Raw genomic sequence first — 16,628 nt, 5'->3', positions numbered from 1 at the left:
CATCCAAGTGCAAAGATTAGAGAGAGAACGTACAGAAATAAGAGCATGCCACCTATGTGCATCATCAATTATTTATATGCATCCAACGTTGGACTATTTACTCACCTCAGATTAAAACTACAAATAAAAAAAAGTCAACCTCACTCAAGAATTGCCTAAATCAACACCGCTTGAATCAATTTAATTAAAAGTGGCCACACTTGAACCAGTTTTAGAAAAGATTTACGTTTAAAACAGCATTGCAGGGTGACAGAGGGTTTAAAGCATCACCTCATACGTTCCAGCTCCCTTCTCAAATCAATAGGTGGCTGTTGAGAATATTATGGCAGATGTGATGTAAGGTAAAGTTGCTGTCGACTCAGAGAGCTGCGCCCTCATTGAAGAGGTATGTCTGAGGGTGGGTTTAACCTGAGGGTTACCATGTCCCAAATGAGGGATGAGGTTGAGAAGTCAGGTCACCTTCATGCTGATATCAGCTGGTACAGGAATTGAACTTCCACTCTATACCCTGCGGCAGAAGCCAGCCATCCAGCCAACTGAGCTAAACGACCCCCATGATATGCATGGGTTTCTGAAGGACTTTTGATGTGCATGCCTCCATAATAGTCTTGCCAACACATATGAAGCACTTTGTAATATAAGAGTCAGTGGCAATGTGAATGAAATTGACTGACTGACTGACAAGAAACTAGGTGGAATACAGGTGCCTTTTGTTTGGAGTAAGTTATAGAGTGGTGTTCTCCAGGGATCGGTGCTGGGACCGTTACCTTGTTTGATACAGGTATAGAACCTCAAATCTGGGGCTGAAGCCATGCCAGATTTTGGAATTTCTTTAGATTTTGGTTAAGCCAGGACAGATATATTCAAGCAATGTGAATAGAGCATTATGCAAAACAGCAAAGCTGGTAAAACATCCTGCACCATATCACTTCAATGCAGTGTCTTTCTGGACTGCACACCCACGTTTTTTTTAAACTTACTAAATAAAAGTTGATGCAAAAAGTGCTAAGTTTTTAAACAGCTCTGGGTTTTTTTGTGGTAATTGGCTTGTAGGTACCAATGACTCACCGTGGAAGGTAAAGGCATAATTTCAAGACCTGCAAATAATAGGAAACATTCAAGGTTAGTGAATTGTGAGAAAGTGACGAACTTGAAAAGGACACAGACAGGCTAATGGAATACGTTGACAGATGACGTGTAACAAAGGTGCAAGATTTGATCAGGGAGTGTTGAGTTACACATGGTTTGTTGAGAAATAACAGTTCAAACACAGAATAGGCATATGATCAGTAACAGGGGAGAACAGTGTCCCTAATTAGACTAATGAATGAGGGAGCAAAATAGTTTGATATTGCAGTCTGCCATTAGGTAGATAAATCCCGTGGGCCGGACGGGATTTTTCCGAGGATTGTCTGGGAAGCTAGGGAGGAGGTGACGAAGCCTTTGGCCTTGATCTTTGAGTCCTCATTGTCTACAGGTTTAGTACCAGAGGACTGGAGGATTGCAAATGTTGTGCCCTTGTTCAAGAAGGGCAGTAGGGATGGCCCAGGTAATTATAGACCTGTGAGCCTTACGTCTGTTGTAGGAACGATTTTGGAAAGGATTATGAGATAGGATTTATAATCATCTAGCAAGCAACAATTTGTTTGGAGATAGTCAGCATGGATTCGTCAAGGGCAGGTTGTGTCTCACAAACCTTATTGAGTTTTTTGAGAAGGTGGCCAAGCATGTGAATGAGGGTGGGGCAGTTGGCGTGGTGTACATGGACTTCAGTAAAGCCTTTGATAAGGTTCCACATGGTAGGCTATTGGAGAAAATACAGAGGTACGGGAGTGAGGGAGATTTAGCAGTTTGGATTAGAAACTGGCTTTCTGTAAGAAGGCAATGAGTGGTGGTTGATGGAAAATATTCAGCCTGGAGTCCGGTTACGAGTGGTGTGCCTCAAGGATCTGTTTTGGGACCACTGCTGTTTGTCATTTTTATAAATGACTTGGACTCGGGCATTGGTGGATGGGTTAGTAAGTTTGCAGATGACACTAAAGTTGGTGGAGTGGTGGACAGTGTGGAAGAATGTTGCAGGTTGCGTGGAGACTTGGATAAACTGCAGAATTGGGCCAAAAGGTGACAAATGGCGTTTAATACGGATAAATGTGAGGTGATTCACTTTGGGAGGAATAATAGGAAGGCAGAATACCGGGTCAATGGAAAGATTCTTGGTAGTGTAGATGTGCAGAGGGATCTTGGTGTCCATGTACATAGATCCCTGAAAGTTGCCACCCAGGTTGATAGTGCTGTTAAGAAGGTTTCCGGTGCTTTGGGTTTTATTGGTAGAGGGATTGAGTTCCGGAGCCGTGATGTCATGATGCAATTGTACAAAACGCTAGTGCGGCTTCATTTGGAATATTGCATGCAGTTCTGGTCGCCCCGTTACAGGAAGGATGTGAAAGCATTGGAAAAGGTGCAGAGGAGATTTACCAGGATGTTGCCTGGTCTGGAGCATAGGCCCAATGAAGAAAGGCTGGGGGATGTGGGTCAGTTCTCATTGGAGAGAAGGAGGCTAAGAGGGGATTTAATAGAGACATACAAGATGATCAGAAGGATTAGATAGGATGGACAGTGAGAGTCTTTTTCCGAGGAAGATGACTTCAGCTTGTACAAGGGGGCATAGCTACAAAGTGAGAGGAGATAGATTTAAGACAGATGTCAGAGGCAGGTTCTTTACTCGGAGAGTGGTAAGGGCGTGGAACTCCCTGCCTGCCAGTGTAGTTAACTCAGCCACATTAGGGGCAATTAAACAGTCCTTGGATAAGTATATGGATAATGATGGGATAGTGTAGGGGGTGGGGCTTAGATTAGTTTCACAGGTCAGCGCAACATTGAGGGCCGAAGGGCCTATTCTGCGCGGTGTTGTTCTATGTTCTAAATATAATCTTTTTGTGGAAACAGTGGCAAGTGGTTCTTTTAAACCTGCTATGTGATCAAAGGCTACAAGTTAGTAAAGTTGTTTGCTATGAGCTATCATTTAAATGATTTAATTTGCTCTTCCTGGATTTGAAAAGCTTTCATTATGTGCATGTCATTAGACAATTTTGAGACTACCACTTTTGAAAATTTTAACACAAATGTTATGATGGTCATCATTCTAGAGGACAGTGGAGCATTTAAAACAAAATTAGATGTGTTACTTCTCCAAGTTGAACTTCCGAATTGAGCTGTTATTTGGGTGTACTCAGGGGACATTTTTTCAGGGCAAAAGTCCCATTAGATATATACTTGTGTATCGCTTTAATGCCCACTTCTGAATAGTTTGAATCAAATAATATGAATGGGTTCTGGACACAATTCGATATGATTCCAGAGGAAAGCAAGAATTCTGACACTTGCTGAGCAGCCAGGATGGTAGGACTGCAGACAAGAATGAAGAGTGAAGTTGGTTAGAGTCAGGTCAACTTTTCTTGTTGCTAATATTGTGCGCAATTGATTTTCAGTTAGTTTAACTGTTGATTTATTACCCCTGCCATGAAAGGTGGGAGGAGGTAATGTTTTTGTCCCTGTTAGTTACCGTCTCTAGAAAGAATATATCTCAAAAACAAATGGATGAATTTCAACCAAACTTGGTGCTCAAGGCTGAATGGAATAGACTTTGGCAAGCAAACAAATTGAGATCTAGATCTGGGAATGTTTTAAGTGTCTATTAACTTTGGGAGATAGATGAAAATAATTTTAAAAAGAATATTGTGGATTATTTTATTTAGAATATTATAGATTGACACAGCTGTCAATATGTTAGCAGAGTCTTCTGAGCAGACTTTCATTTTTTTTATTCAAGGGATGTGGGCATCACAGGCTTGGCTGGCATTTATTGTCATCCGTGTTTGCCCTTGGGTAAGTGAAGATGAGCTGCTGCAGTCTTTGCTGTAGGTAAGAACACAATGCAATTGGTGGGGGTGAAAAGCAGTTACAGGATTTTGGCCCAGTGACACAGAAAGAGTGGTGATATATTTCCAAATCAGGATGCTGAATAGTTTTTGGGAAATTGCTTTTTAATGAATTCTGCAGCACATTGGTACAAACTGCTGCTATTGAGCTTTGATGATAGAGGAAGTGGAAGTTTATGGATGTGGTACTACTCAAGCAGGCTGATTTGTTCTGGATAGTGTCAGACTACTTGAGTGTTTCTGGAGCTTCCAATATCTGCAGGATTTCTAGCCTCTAACCTGCTCCTGTGACTACTATGTATATTTTGGTAATGGTAACTCCCAGGCTGTTGAAAGTGGGGATTTAAGGATGGTAACACCTTTGAACATCAAAGAATGATAGTTACAGTCTGTCTTGTTGGAGATGGCCATTGTTTGGCACAAATGTTTTCTGCCACTTATCAGCCCAAGCCTGTATATTGACAAGGACTTAGTGAAGCACTCCATGTCAAAAAACATCTGAGAAGTCATGAATTGTGCTGACCGTTGTGTAATCATCAGCAAACATCCCACTTCTGAACCGTATGGTAGAAGGAAAGTCAGTGAAGCAGCTGGAGATGGTTGAGCCTAGGGCACTAAACTGAAGAACTCCCCCAGACGTGTCCTGCAACTAAGATGGCTGGACCGTAACGACCACAACCACCACCTTTTTGTGCCTGATATGACTCCAATCAACAGAGCATTTTTCCCTGATTCTTATTGATTTTAGCTTTTCTGGGGTTCCTTGACGCAGTACTTGGTCAAATGTTGCTGTGATATCAAGGGCAGTCACTTGCCTCACCTCACCTCAAGAATTCAGTTTTTCTTTAATCCATGTTTGAGTGAAGGCTTCAATGAGGTCAGGAGCTGAGTGACCTTGGCAGAACCCAAACTGGATTTAATTGAAACAGGTTATCGCTAAGCAAGTGCTGCTTGATAGTTCTGATGACACCTACCACCTGAATCTCATGCCTTCTATACTGATGTTCTAGAGTAGACTGGGAGATAATTGGCCTGGTTGGTTTTCTTTCTTTTTTTCTGTAAAGAACATACCTGGGTGATTTTCCAGATTTGTTGGATAGATGCTAGTGTTGTAGTTGTAATGTAATAGATTGACTAGAGATGCAGTCACTTCTGGAGCATATGCCTTCAGTGCTATCGCTGGGCCATTAGCCTTTGTAGTTTCCAGTGCCTTCAATGTTCCTTGATATCACATGTCATAAATCTAACTGACTGAAGACTGAAAACTATGGATCTCTAGAAAAGGCAGAGGCATATCATTCACTCAGTACTTCTGGCTGAAGATTTTTGCAAATGCTTCAGTCTTATCATTTGTACTGGCGTGTTGGGCTCCCTGTCATTTGAGCATGGACGTTTGTGGATTCACCACCTCCAGTGAGCCATTTTGTTGCCCCACAACCATTTGTGACTGGATGTAGCAGGACTGCAGAGCTTAGATCTAATCCATTCATTCGTTGAAATTCCTTAGCCCTATCAATCACTTTCTATTTAAGATGCTTGGCATGCAAGCAGTTCTGTTTTGCAGCTTCATAGGTTGATGCCTCATTTTTATGTATGCTTGATAGTGATCCTGGCATGTCTTACTGCAATCCTTGATGAACAAACATTGATCCTCTTGCTTGATGGTGATGGTCATGAGTGGCTGGGGCGATGAGGTGACAGATAGTGATGTCCCACATCACCTCACGGATTCCCATTCGAGTCTCTAGATGTGTTTGAAATCCATCTCCTACAGCATGATGTTAGTGCTGCACATCAGATAAGAGGTATTCTCAACATGAAAACAAGACTTTGTCTCCATAAGAACTGTACAGTGGTTACTCTTACCAGTAACGAGCAAATGGATCTGCAGCAAGCATTTTGGTGAGGAAGAGGTGAAGCATGTTTTTCCCTGTTGTCGGTTCCCTCAACATCAGCTACAGATCCAGTTTAGCAGCATTGTCCTTTAGCACTCAACCTCTCAGGAGTGCAGCTGAACCACGCTCTGCTTCCTCCATGTGCTTTTCAACATGGAGTACTGATTCATCAGCCATGGGTGAGGGACTGGTACATGGTAATCAACAGTGAGTTTTCTTGCCCATGTTTAACTTGATGCCATGAGACTTTATGGGAGCTGGAGTTAGTGTCAAAGACTCCTAGGCCAACTCTCCCCAAACTGCATGCCACTTTGCCACTGCCTCTGCTGGGTCTGTCCTGCGTAGGTGACAGGACAAAAGTAGGGATTGTGATTGCATTTCTGAGTCATTGTCTGTAAGTTACAAACTCTCAGGCAGTTGCTTGAGTAGTTTGTGGGTCAGCTCTCCCAAACTGATGCTTGTATGCCAAGCAGCATAAGTAGCAAGTGATATAGCAAAGCGCTTCCACGTCCACTGGATCAGGTCTAAGCTCTGCATTCCTGCCATATAGAATCATGAAGGTTGGTGGACAATTGAACAACCCAGTTGAGGAGGAGGCTTTACATATTTTCCCATCCTCAATGATGGAAGAACCCAACACCTCACAGCAAAAGATAAGACTGAAGCATTCACAACAATCTGTGGCCAGAAGTGCTAGATGGATGATCTGTCTCAGCTTTGTCCGGGGTCTCCAGCATCACAGATGCCGGTCTTCAGCCATGTGGAGTGATGTTAAAAGGCATTTTGGAGGCTGTGGGCCCTAACAGCATTCTAGCAGTAGTATTGAAGAATTGCACTCCAGAACTCACCATGCCCCTAGCCAAACTGTTCAAGTACAGCTACAGCGCTAGCATCTACCTGACAGTGTGGAATATTGATGAAGTATGTCCTCGACACAAAAGGTAGGACGAGTCAATTACATCTCCATCAGTCTACTCTTGATGAGTAAAGTGATGGAAGGTGTCATCAACAGTGCAATCAGCAATAACTTATTCACTGAGGTCAGTTTGGTTTCTGCCAGGGCCACTTGGCTCCTGACCTTTATAGCCTAGGTTCATATGTTAGACAAAAGAGCTAGATTCCAGAGGTAAAGAATGAGTGACAACCCTTGACATCAAGGCCACATTTGACCAATCTTGGTTGGTGTCATGACGTATAATGAACGGCTGAGGATCCTGGGATTGTATTCATTAGAGTTTAGCCTTAGAATTAGAGGGGGTAAATTTAAAACTGAAATGAGGAGACATTTCTTCAGCCAGAGAGTGGTGGGCAACTGGAATTCATTGCCACAGAGCACAGTGGAGGCCGGGACGTTAAATGTCTTCAAGACAGAGATTGATAAATTCTTGATCTCACAAGGAATTAAAGGCTAAAAGGAGAGTGCGGGTAAGTGGAGTTGAAATGTCCATCAGCCATGATTAAATGGCGGAGTGGACTCGATGGGCCAAATGGCCTTACTTCCACTCCCATGTCTTATGGTCTTATGCCTGGCACCTAGGAAGATGGGTGTGGTTGTTGCACTCAGCTCCAGGATGCCTCTGCAGAAGTTCTTCAAGGTAGTGTCCTAGGCCAAATCAATATCAGCTGCTTCATCAAAGTCCTTCCCTACATCATAAGGTCAGAAGTGCTGATGTTCAGCACCAGTCACAACTCCTCAGATATTGAAGCAGACATTGTTCACATGTAGCAAGACCTTCACACCATCCATTTTTTGGCTGACAAATGGTAAGTAACATTTGGGCCACACAAATGTCAAGAAGTGACCATCTCCAACAAGAGACAATCTAGACACCACCCCTTGACATTTAGTGGAATTACTTTAACTGATTCCCTGGCTATTAATATCATGGGGGTTACCATTGACCAGAAACTTAATTGGACTCAGCATATTAACACCGTGGCTACAAGAGCAGGTCAGAGACCAGGAATCCTGCAGCATTTAACACACTCACTGACTTGCCAAAGCTTGTCAGCTATCTACAAGGTCCAAATCAAAAATGTGATGGAATTTGCCAACAACACTAGGAAGGCTGACAGCATCCAGGACAAAGTAACCCACTTGATTGGCACCACATCCACAAGCAACTATTCCCTCCAACAACGATGCGCAGTAGTGGCAGTGTGTATTATCTACAAGATGCACTGCAAAAACTTGCCAAAGATACTTAGACAACACCTTCTAAACTTACCACCCCTTCCATCTCGAAAGATAAAGGTGGCAGACACACGGGAACAACACCACCTTCAAGTCCCCAACAAAGCCCCTCACCACCTTGACTGAGAATTGTATTGTCATTCCTTCGCTTTTGCTGTGCCAAAGCCTAGGAATTTCCTTTCTGACAGCATTGTGGGTCAAACTATAGCACATGGACTGACGCGGTTCAAGAAGTCAGCTCATCACCACCTTTTCAAGGGCAAAAGGTACAGGCCGGCTAGTGACACCCATGTCCTATGAGAGAATCGAAAAAGTTGGCATTTGCCCCAAATGTTAGTAAGGAAGACTTTGCTGTTGCCAAGCTGAGTTTGTCAACATTGTTTCTGTGCTTCAGTCGAAGCCGCCTAGTCTGTCTATTTTTCTTTCCTTTTTGAGACTTTTTAAGCAATTGATGCAATTGAATCACTTGTTGGACCATTTCTGAGAACAGCTAGGAGTCAACCACTTTTTGCCTTCCATGCTTGATCTGGCCCACATGTGACTTAAGATTGGTAGTGATGTGATTGACTCTTAACTGCCCTCTGGGCAGTCAGTGCTGACTTAGCCAGAGATGCCCTCATGCTATGAACAAATGAAAAACATCCATTTCACTATCATTGGCATTTGTTGCCACCTCAGGTGATCTACTGCTAAAATTCTAATTTGGACCTTTGATGCCTCCATGCTTGACGGTTTCTAGTTTCTCTAGGCTGGCTTCCCATCCCCTACCTTGTGTAAAGTTCAGATATGATAGGATCATGTCCTAGTTTATTCTTCATACCATCTTTTGCTGACCTGTATTGGCTGCTGGTCCCTCAATGTAATATTATTTCCTGTTAATTTCCTCTGAGGCCTGGTTTATAATTGAAAGCTATGTATTGTGAGAGTACTATCCCATTCCTTCCCAAGGCTTTGGTGATTTCTAGCCTTCATTTAAAACTGCTTCAATCCATGATAGTATATTCTATAGACAATGAAATTGAATTTATTGAGCGACAGTTCACTTTCTGAACCATTTATAAGCTCAGAAACTACTAGGTGCAGATCTACCAGTATGTGTGTGACCTTGTGCAAGATCGGTAGTCATAGTGCAAAGTAAAATGAAGCACTGATTCATCTTCCCTCCACTGTTTGGTCATTGAAAGTACAGTGCATGGTTTTCCTGCAATTTTGCACATTTGAGTTAGTGCCAGATGCAGCGGATGCTCTTAATAAAATGACAACAGTAATTTAGTTTTGTCATTTGAACTGGCACTAGCTACATGGCTCAAAAATGCAGTATTAAAGCAGTTGAGTGTATGTCGAGTCTAATTCTTTTTTCCATTTTCCAGAGAGCTGCGTTTCCATTAACTTCAGGAAAACGCACTGGCAGATTCATTTAAAATAAGCTGAGCTCCACCCTTCCTATAAGTGACTTAGCATACAAAATACAAATTAAGACTATAGAATTGCCTTTCATTAGCTTGTCATTTTATTTATTTTTTGCACCCTAAGACAGCATGACTAAACGCAAGCATAACTGTAAGACAAGTAATCTCAAAGAAGCTTAAAATTCTTGCTGTAGCATATGTTAACTATTACAAGATGCTTTGATGGAAGGATATTAAAATTACTGGTAATTGACATAAAATATGACAAAGTGTTTTAAGCTTTCTGAGCAAAGCAACACACATTACAGAGGATCGGCCCCATAATGTAACTGATTAATGAAGGATTGCTCAGGCACATGCGGCTGATGTTATGAAAAATGAATTCTTTGTTGTCTTGCCGACAACCAGGCAACAGCAGCCGGAAGAAACTATTAATGGGAATCATTATCAATAGCAATATTTTCAAACTCTATTATGGCAATCAGGCAGGAATTTATTCAATAGATTTAGTTCATTTGGTAGTAATTGATAAATAATCAAAATTTATCAATGTACTTGCACACATTTCACTAACAATCAAGCAAAAGTGGTCCATTTACCACCTGACTTGATCCAAATTAGGACTAAATTGATGATCAATTAATCTTAGAAGGGGCAGCATTGTATTTTGTAGAGGAGCAGCAGCAAAAGTGGCAAATAAATGGAGTAAAGACAGGAGATTAGTGGAATGAACAGAAAGGAGCTCAACGCGCCACGGATCGCAGCTAATGAGCATGCAGCTAGATTACAAATGGTTGGATTTATGGTGTCTGCATAAAAACTGCAATCTGAAGAAAAGGTGGTCTGGATTTTCCATGTTAACCATAAAAAAAAGAGCTTCGAGTAATTGTACTGTTAACACTGTCAGTTTGTCCTTTTGAATATTTAAATATTTTAAAAGAATAGAAAGTTTTACTCATAAATAATGTTTTTCTATGACGTACGATTTCGATTGTACAGGAGAGATCATGACCCAAGTAATGAATTGATACTATAACACTGTCTTTTGTTTGATGTTCATGCAATTAGCATTCCCCAAAAGATTTTGATTATATTCAGTCATTGTAATTGTTTTACAGGCTGGCAAAGGAAAAGCTTATGTACGAAAAAGAAGCAAAACAACAAGAAGAAAAAGTTGAGAAAATGAAAGTCGACGGGAATGATCAGTATATGGTTAAGAAACAGGTGAGTTACTGCTGAGTTCTAAATTGTACTTGGAATAACTTACTGAACATAACAGCTCAAAAATACTTTTATGCCCTTACCAGTGTTTGTCCAAGATTAAAAAAAAACCTAAGCAAAATACCAACTCATTTTTGGGATTAGTAGTAAATGAAGATCTTAATTATTTAGTTGATTATAGTAATTATTTATTACTAAGTAATCTGGCATTGAATGTCCAACTGGCATCAATTTAGGCATTGGAAAGAACAATGGCACACCCTGTTGACCCTATAGAGTCCTTCATGCTAATCTCAGTAGGCCTGTTGAGCGACATCCTGGCATAGTTATGCCCATTATCTATAAGTCATTACTGCTATCACCACCCTTGTTAATGTCCTGTCCCACTAAAGGGACAAATCCACCACGGATGGCGTACAGTTGGGGGTAAGTTGTCCTGGCAGTTCAGAGTCAATGGTGTGGATTTCATGAAGTCTTCTGGCGTTAAGGGCAAACGTGGGAAGACAACCTGCTGGTTGCCACTTACAACCTCTTTCAGCTGATGCACTTTACCATCCATTGGAAGAAGCATTGAAGGCAAGAGCACTGCCTCTACCTTGGGTTGGGGACTTCAGTGTCCATGAACATGAGTGACTTGGCATTGAAATTCGAGTATGATGTTGCTCAATTGTGTGGCATACAGAATGACATTTTGGGATGATATTAGCTACCAAAAATGTCATATGCATTGTTCCTGCATTGTGGCAGTGTGAAACAGTTCGCTTAACTTGTTCAAGTTTATGAGAGACTTTGCATTTTAGGTAATTTGAAGTAAACCAGGCACTCTTCAGGTCTGCAACCAGCGAGTTTTTTTCTCAGCCTGTTTTTGAGTTTGCTTTTGATTCCTCACTGAATGCTCACTGAAGTGTGCGGATAGTTAAACTAACAACCAATTTTAGATGATCAGTTGAGCTTCTTTATACTTGCAAGGACCGCATACGCTTATGCTAAGGAACCTGTTTTGTCCAAACAAAAAGGATATGTTCATCCCCTGAGAAAAAGAACAGGAAATGACATCACCAACGCAGGAAATGACATCACCAACCCAAGGAAACCTAACCAGATAAATAGAAAGCGGGACATAACACCAGCGCTTCATCGGAGGCTCACTGATGATGTTACCTAGAATGGTGACGAAACGTCTGAAAACTAACCTTCTAGCTCAGCGAGCAAACTCACATCCAGGATATGTTCAGGTTTTGTACCTTTTTTATTTTAATTATCCAGGTGCTTGGGGAACTTAGTTCTCTTTCTTTTGCTTTCTCTGTGGCACTACCTCGACCTTTTGGAGTTATACTGTCATAGAGCTGTACAGATCGGAAACAGACCCTTGGTCCAGCTCATCCACATTGACCACATGTCCCAAATTCATCTAGTCCTATTGGCCAGCATTTAGTCCATATTCCCTAACCCCCGCCCTATTCATGTACCCATCCAGGTGCCTGTTAAATGTTATCATTGTATCAGCCTCCACCACTTGCTCTGGCAGTTTGTTCCATTCATGCACCACTCTGTGCATGAAAAGGTCGCCCGTCAGGTCCCTTTTATATCTTGGCCCACTTACTGTAAACATATGCCCTCTAGTTTTGAACTCCCCTACCCTAGGCAAAAAACCTTGGCTATTCACCTTGTCTGTGGTCCTCATGACTTTATAAACTCATGTAAGGTCACCCCTCAACCTCTGTCGCTCCAGGGAAAATGGCCCCAGCCTATTCAGCTTCTCTCTGAGTTTAGCTCAAACCATCCAACCCCACCAGCATCCTTATAAATCTTTTCTGCATTCTTTCAAGTTTAACAATATCTGCAATACCCTTTTCTCCTGTTGTATAAATTATGATTTGCTGAGACTTCTCTATTGCTCCTTTTTGAACATTGGTCTTTGGGATGTGACCATTAACAAGGTCAATATTTATTGTGTACCATTAAAGGAAAGCTAGTTGTGTAATAGTAATGTGAATGAATTATTAATTCAGAGGCCCAGGCTAATGTTTAAGCGACAGAGGCATTGATTCAACTGATGGTTGTTGGAATTTATATTCAATTTTGCAAAATCTGAAATTATAAAATTAGTTTCCATAATGGTAACCATCTTTAATTATCATGAAAAAATCCACTCAGTTCATTATCTTTCAGGGAAGGAAATCTGTTCTCCTCACTTGGTTTGAGCTACATGTAAATCCAGTTATGCAGCAATTTGATTAATTCTTAACTGACCCCTGAGCTGACCAGACAAGTCACTAGTTTAAGAACAATTAGGCATGGACTACAAATTCTGCCTACATTCCATAACTGGATAAATCAGTATTAAAAATTCCCTTGAAAGGGATGATGATGTTGAGCTTCATTTTTGATGTTCACAGAATCAGCATATCCCCACAGTGCAGAAGCAGGCCATTGGCCTGTCAAGTTTGCACCAACCCTCCAAGGACGGACGGATGCACACACACAGACAAGTTGAGAGTATCTACAATATATTTCTCAATTCTGCTTTGTAGGTCGTGGACAAGCTTTAAGGAGTCAGTAGCTGATCTACGTGCTGTTGTGGCCACTATATTTATACTGCTGGCCCAGTTAGCTTCTGAACGGCGGTAACTCCCACGATGTTTTTGAATGGGCTTTCAGAGATGCGCATCTCATTTGAATGTCAAGGGGAGAGGATTAATTATCTGTCATTCTTAATGGTAACTGCCTTGCACTCTGTGGCATGAATATTCCTTGCCACATGTTAGCCCAGCCTGAATCTTCTCTGGATCCTGCTCCAAAAGGACACAGACTACTTTGGTATCTGAGGGGCAATGAATAGCACTGAACGCTGTTCAATTATCATCATATATTCGCAATTCTGACTTTGTGTTGATGAGAATGTCTCTGATGAAGAAGTTGAAGATTCTATTGACAAAACGTTTTGATCGACAGCTGATCCTTATCTTCCCTTTTGGGCTCTTGCTGTTTTTCTATTCTGAGACCTTAAGCAGGTAAGATGGAGGGAAGGAGTAAAATAATTTTGCACAACAAAATAAACGTAAGAGACACAGCAAGTACGCTAACTATGGTGATGGTAAGATGATCAGAGGACTAGATAGGGTGGACAGTGAGAGTCTTTTTCCAAGGCTGATGACTTCAGCTTGTACAAGGGGGCATAGCTACAAATTGAGGGTTGATAGATTTAAGACAGATGTCAGAGGCAGGTTCTTTACTCAGAGAGTGGTAAGGGCGTGGAACGCCCTGCCTGTCAATGTAGTTAACTCAGTGATATTGGGAACTGCAGATGCTGAAGAATCCAAGATAATGAAATGTGAGGCTGGATGAACACAGCAGGCCCAGCAGCATCTCAGGAGCACAAAAGCTGACGTTTCGGGCCTAGACCCTTTATCAGAGAGGGGGATGGGGTGAGGGTTCTGGAATAAATAGGGAGAGAGGGGGAAGCGGACCGAAGGTGGAGAGAAAAGAAGATAGGTGGAGAGGAGAGTATAGGTGGGGAGGTAGGGACGGGATAGGTCAGTCCAGGGAAGACGGACAGGTCAAGGAGGTGGGATGAGGTTAGTAGGTAGGAGATGGAGGTGCGGCTTGGGGTGGGAGGAAGGGATGGGTGAGAGGAAGAACAGGTTAGGGAGGCAGAGACAGGTTGGACTGGTTTTGGGATGCAGTGCGTGGAGGGGAAGAGCTGGGCTGGTTGTGTGGTGCAGTGGGGGGAGGGGACGAACTGGGCTGGTTTTGGGATGCGGTGGGGGAAGGGGAGATTTTGAAGCTGGTGAAGTTCCCTCCACCCACGACATCCCAAAATCAGTCCAACCTGTCTCTGCCTCCCTAACCTGTTCTTCCTCTTACCCATCCCTTCCTCCCACCCCAAGCCGCACCTCCATCTCCTACCTACTAACCTCATCCCACCTACTTGACCTGTCCGTCTTCCCTGGACTGACCTATCCCGTCCCTACCTCCCCACCTATACTCTCCTCTCCACCTATCTTCTTTTTTCTCCATCTTCGGTCCGCATCCCCCTCTCTCCCTATTTATTCCAGAACCCTCACCCCATCCCCCCTCTCTGAAGGGTCTAGGCCCGAAACGTCAGCTTTTGTGCTCCTGAGATGCTGCTGGGCCTGCTGTGTTTATCCAGCCTCACATTTCATTATAATGTAGTTAACTCAGCCACATTAGGGGCATTTAAACAGTCCTTCGATGAGCATATGGATGATGATGGTATAGTGTTAGGGGGATGAGCTTAGATTAGGTCACAGGTCGACGCAACGTCGAGGGCCGAAGGGCCTGTTCTGCGCTGTATGGTTCGATGTTCTATGTTCTATAATAGTGTCTTAGGGACTATGTTGAGGAACTCCTGCAACTGTAGTCTTGGGACTGTGATGATTAGCCATACCTAGCACAAGGAAAATAGTTGGGGTAGGTGATAACTCCTGATTCCTATTGACCAGCGTTTCTGGGACTCCTTGGTACTAAACTTATTTAGATATTGTCTTGGTGCCAAGAGTAATCACTCTTGCCTCAATTGTGAAAGTAACCACTTTTGTAGATGCTTGGGCCAAGCCTGTTATGAGACCAGAGCTGGCTGACTCTGGCAGAACCTAAAATGAGTATCTGCATGAATGTTGTTTGAGTACTGCTTGTTGACAACTCTCTACATTGCTGTCTTGGTTATCCAGAGTAGACTTTTCAGGTGGTAACTGGCCAGATTCATTTCTTTTACTTTCTGTGGAGATTTTCCTACACTATTAGGTTGCTCAAGTGGAACAGAGTGGTTAGGGGCTTGTGGAGCAAACACAAGTGTTTGATCCTGCAACCAGATGTCATCAGGACACAAGCTTTGCTGTGTTCTATGCCTTAATCATATGCTTTTAGTATTATTCAAAGTGAATCAAATTGTCTGATGATTGACATCTACTGATGGGCTGAGATACACCATCCCTCTGTGTCTAGTCTCTCCCACAAGTGAGAACAACTATTCTACATCTAACTTGTCAAGCCCTCTAACAATGTTATGTTTCAATAAGGTCGCCTTTCATTTTTATAAACTCCACTGGGTGTAGATCCAAACTACTCGAACTCTCCTCAGAAGCAATTCCTCCCATACTTTGTCAACCTAGTGAATCTTCTCTGGAATGTCTCCAATGCCAATGTATCATTCCTTGGATAAGGGAACCAAAACTGTTCAAGAAGCATGATCAAATCTGAGAAGAATAATATCTGATTTTCAAGCACCTTGATTTCGGATGTGTAATGAAATCAAAGTTGCAAATAGGCATCTCTAGGTCATTCTACTTGATCTTAAAATTTAGAAATTACTTGCGCTTACGTCCCTTGTATAGCCTACATTTTAATTTCCAAGCTAGGTGTTCCCTTATCACTATATTCTGATTGCCTTGTTGCTTTAAATTTTGATGGTGTCCTAGATTGGATTTTGATGTTTTATCTTGATATACATGAGTATTAATAGATTTCTTTGGTATAAAACAGAAAATGCTAGAAGACTTCTGGAAGTCCAGCAGCATCTGTGGAGAGTGAAGCAATTAACGTATCTTCAGAACAGATTTCTTTTATGTTCTTATGTGAATGTTAATACCTTCGATTGGGATCTTTAATTAGGGGACATAAAACTGGGTGGATTTATTGGTTTGGCTTTATTTTACACTTCCTTAATCCTAAATCCTATATTTATACAGGCACAATATTATGAAATTTGTGCATCTGTATCTAATTACATCTTTGACCATTTTGAAAAATTTTGTTACAGATGCATCATAGAAGCAAATAACAAAATCCTTTGAAATCAATGAAAAATTGCTTTTACCAAATGAGTTTGAGCTAGATTAGTAGTGAAGATAGACTTCGGTTATTGACCTTGGCAGCTAAATGTCTGTAATCTGTCTTCATTACCACTGTTTGCATAGTGTCATTGAATTCTTAGAAAATTTCTGGCTGG

The 16,628-nt window shown here is 42.0% G+C and overlaps 1 protein-coding gene across 1 annotated transcript in view; it reads left to right on the top strand.

The window, feature by feature from the left end:
• Positions 1-16,628, top strand: part of tbca (tubulin cofactor a) — an 87,343-nt gene that overhangs the window by 34,412 nt on the left and 36,303 nt on the right. The window contains exon 2 of the mRNA XM_048527735.1: positions 10,555-10,660. Coding sequence (XP_048383692.1) covers positions 10,555-10,660 — 106 coding nt within the window. The remainder of the gene's footprint in view (positions 1-10,554; positions 10,661-16,628) is intronic.

Source organism: Stegostoma tigrinum, chromosome 3, assembly GCF_030684315.1.
Source record: "Stegostoma tigrinum isolate sSteTig4 chromosome 3, sSteTig4.hap1, whole genome shotgun sequence".
In the NCBI taxonomy this organism is placed as follows: Eukaryota; Metazoa; Chordata; class Chondrichthyes; order Orectolobiformes; family Stegostomatidae; genus Stegostoma; species Stegostoma tigrinum.
This window is presented reverse-complemented; position numbering and strand designations above follow the sequence as displayed.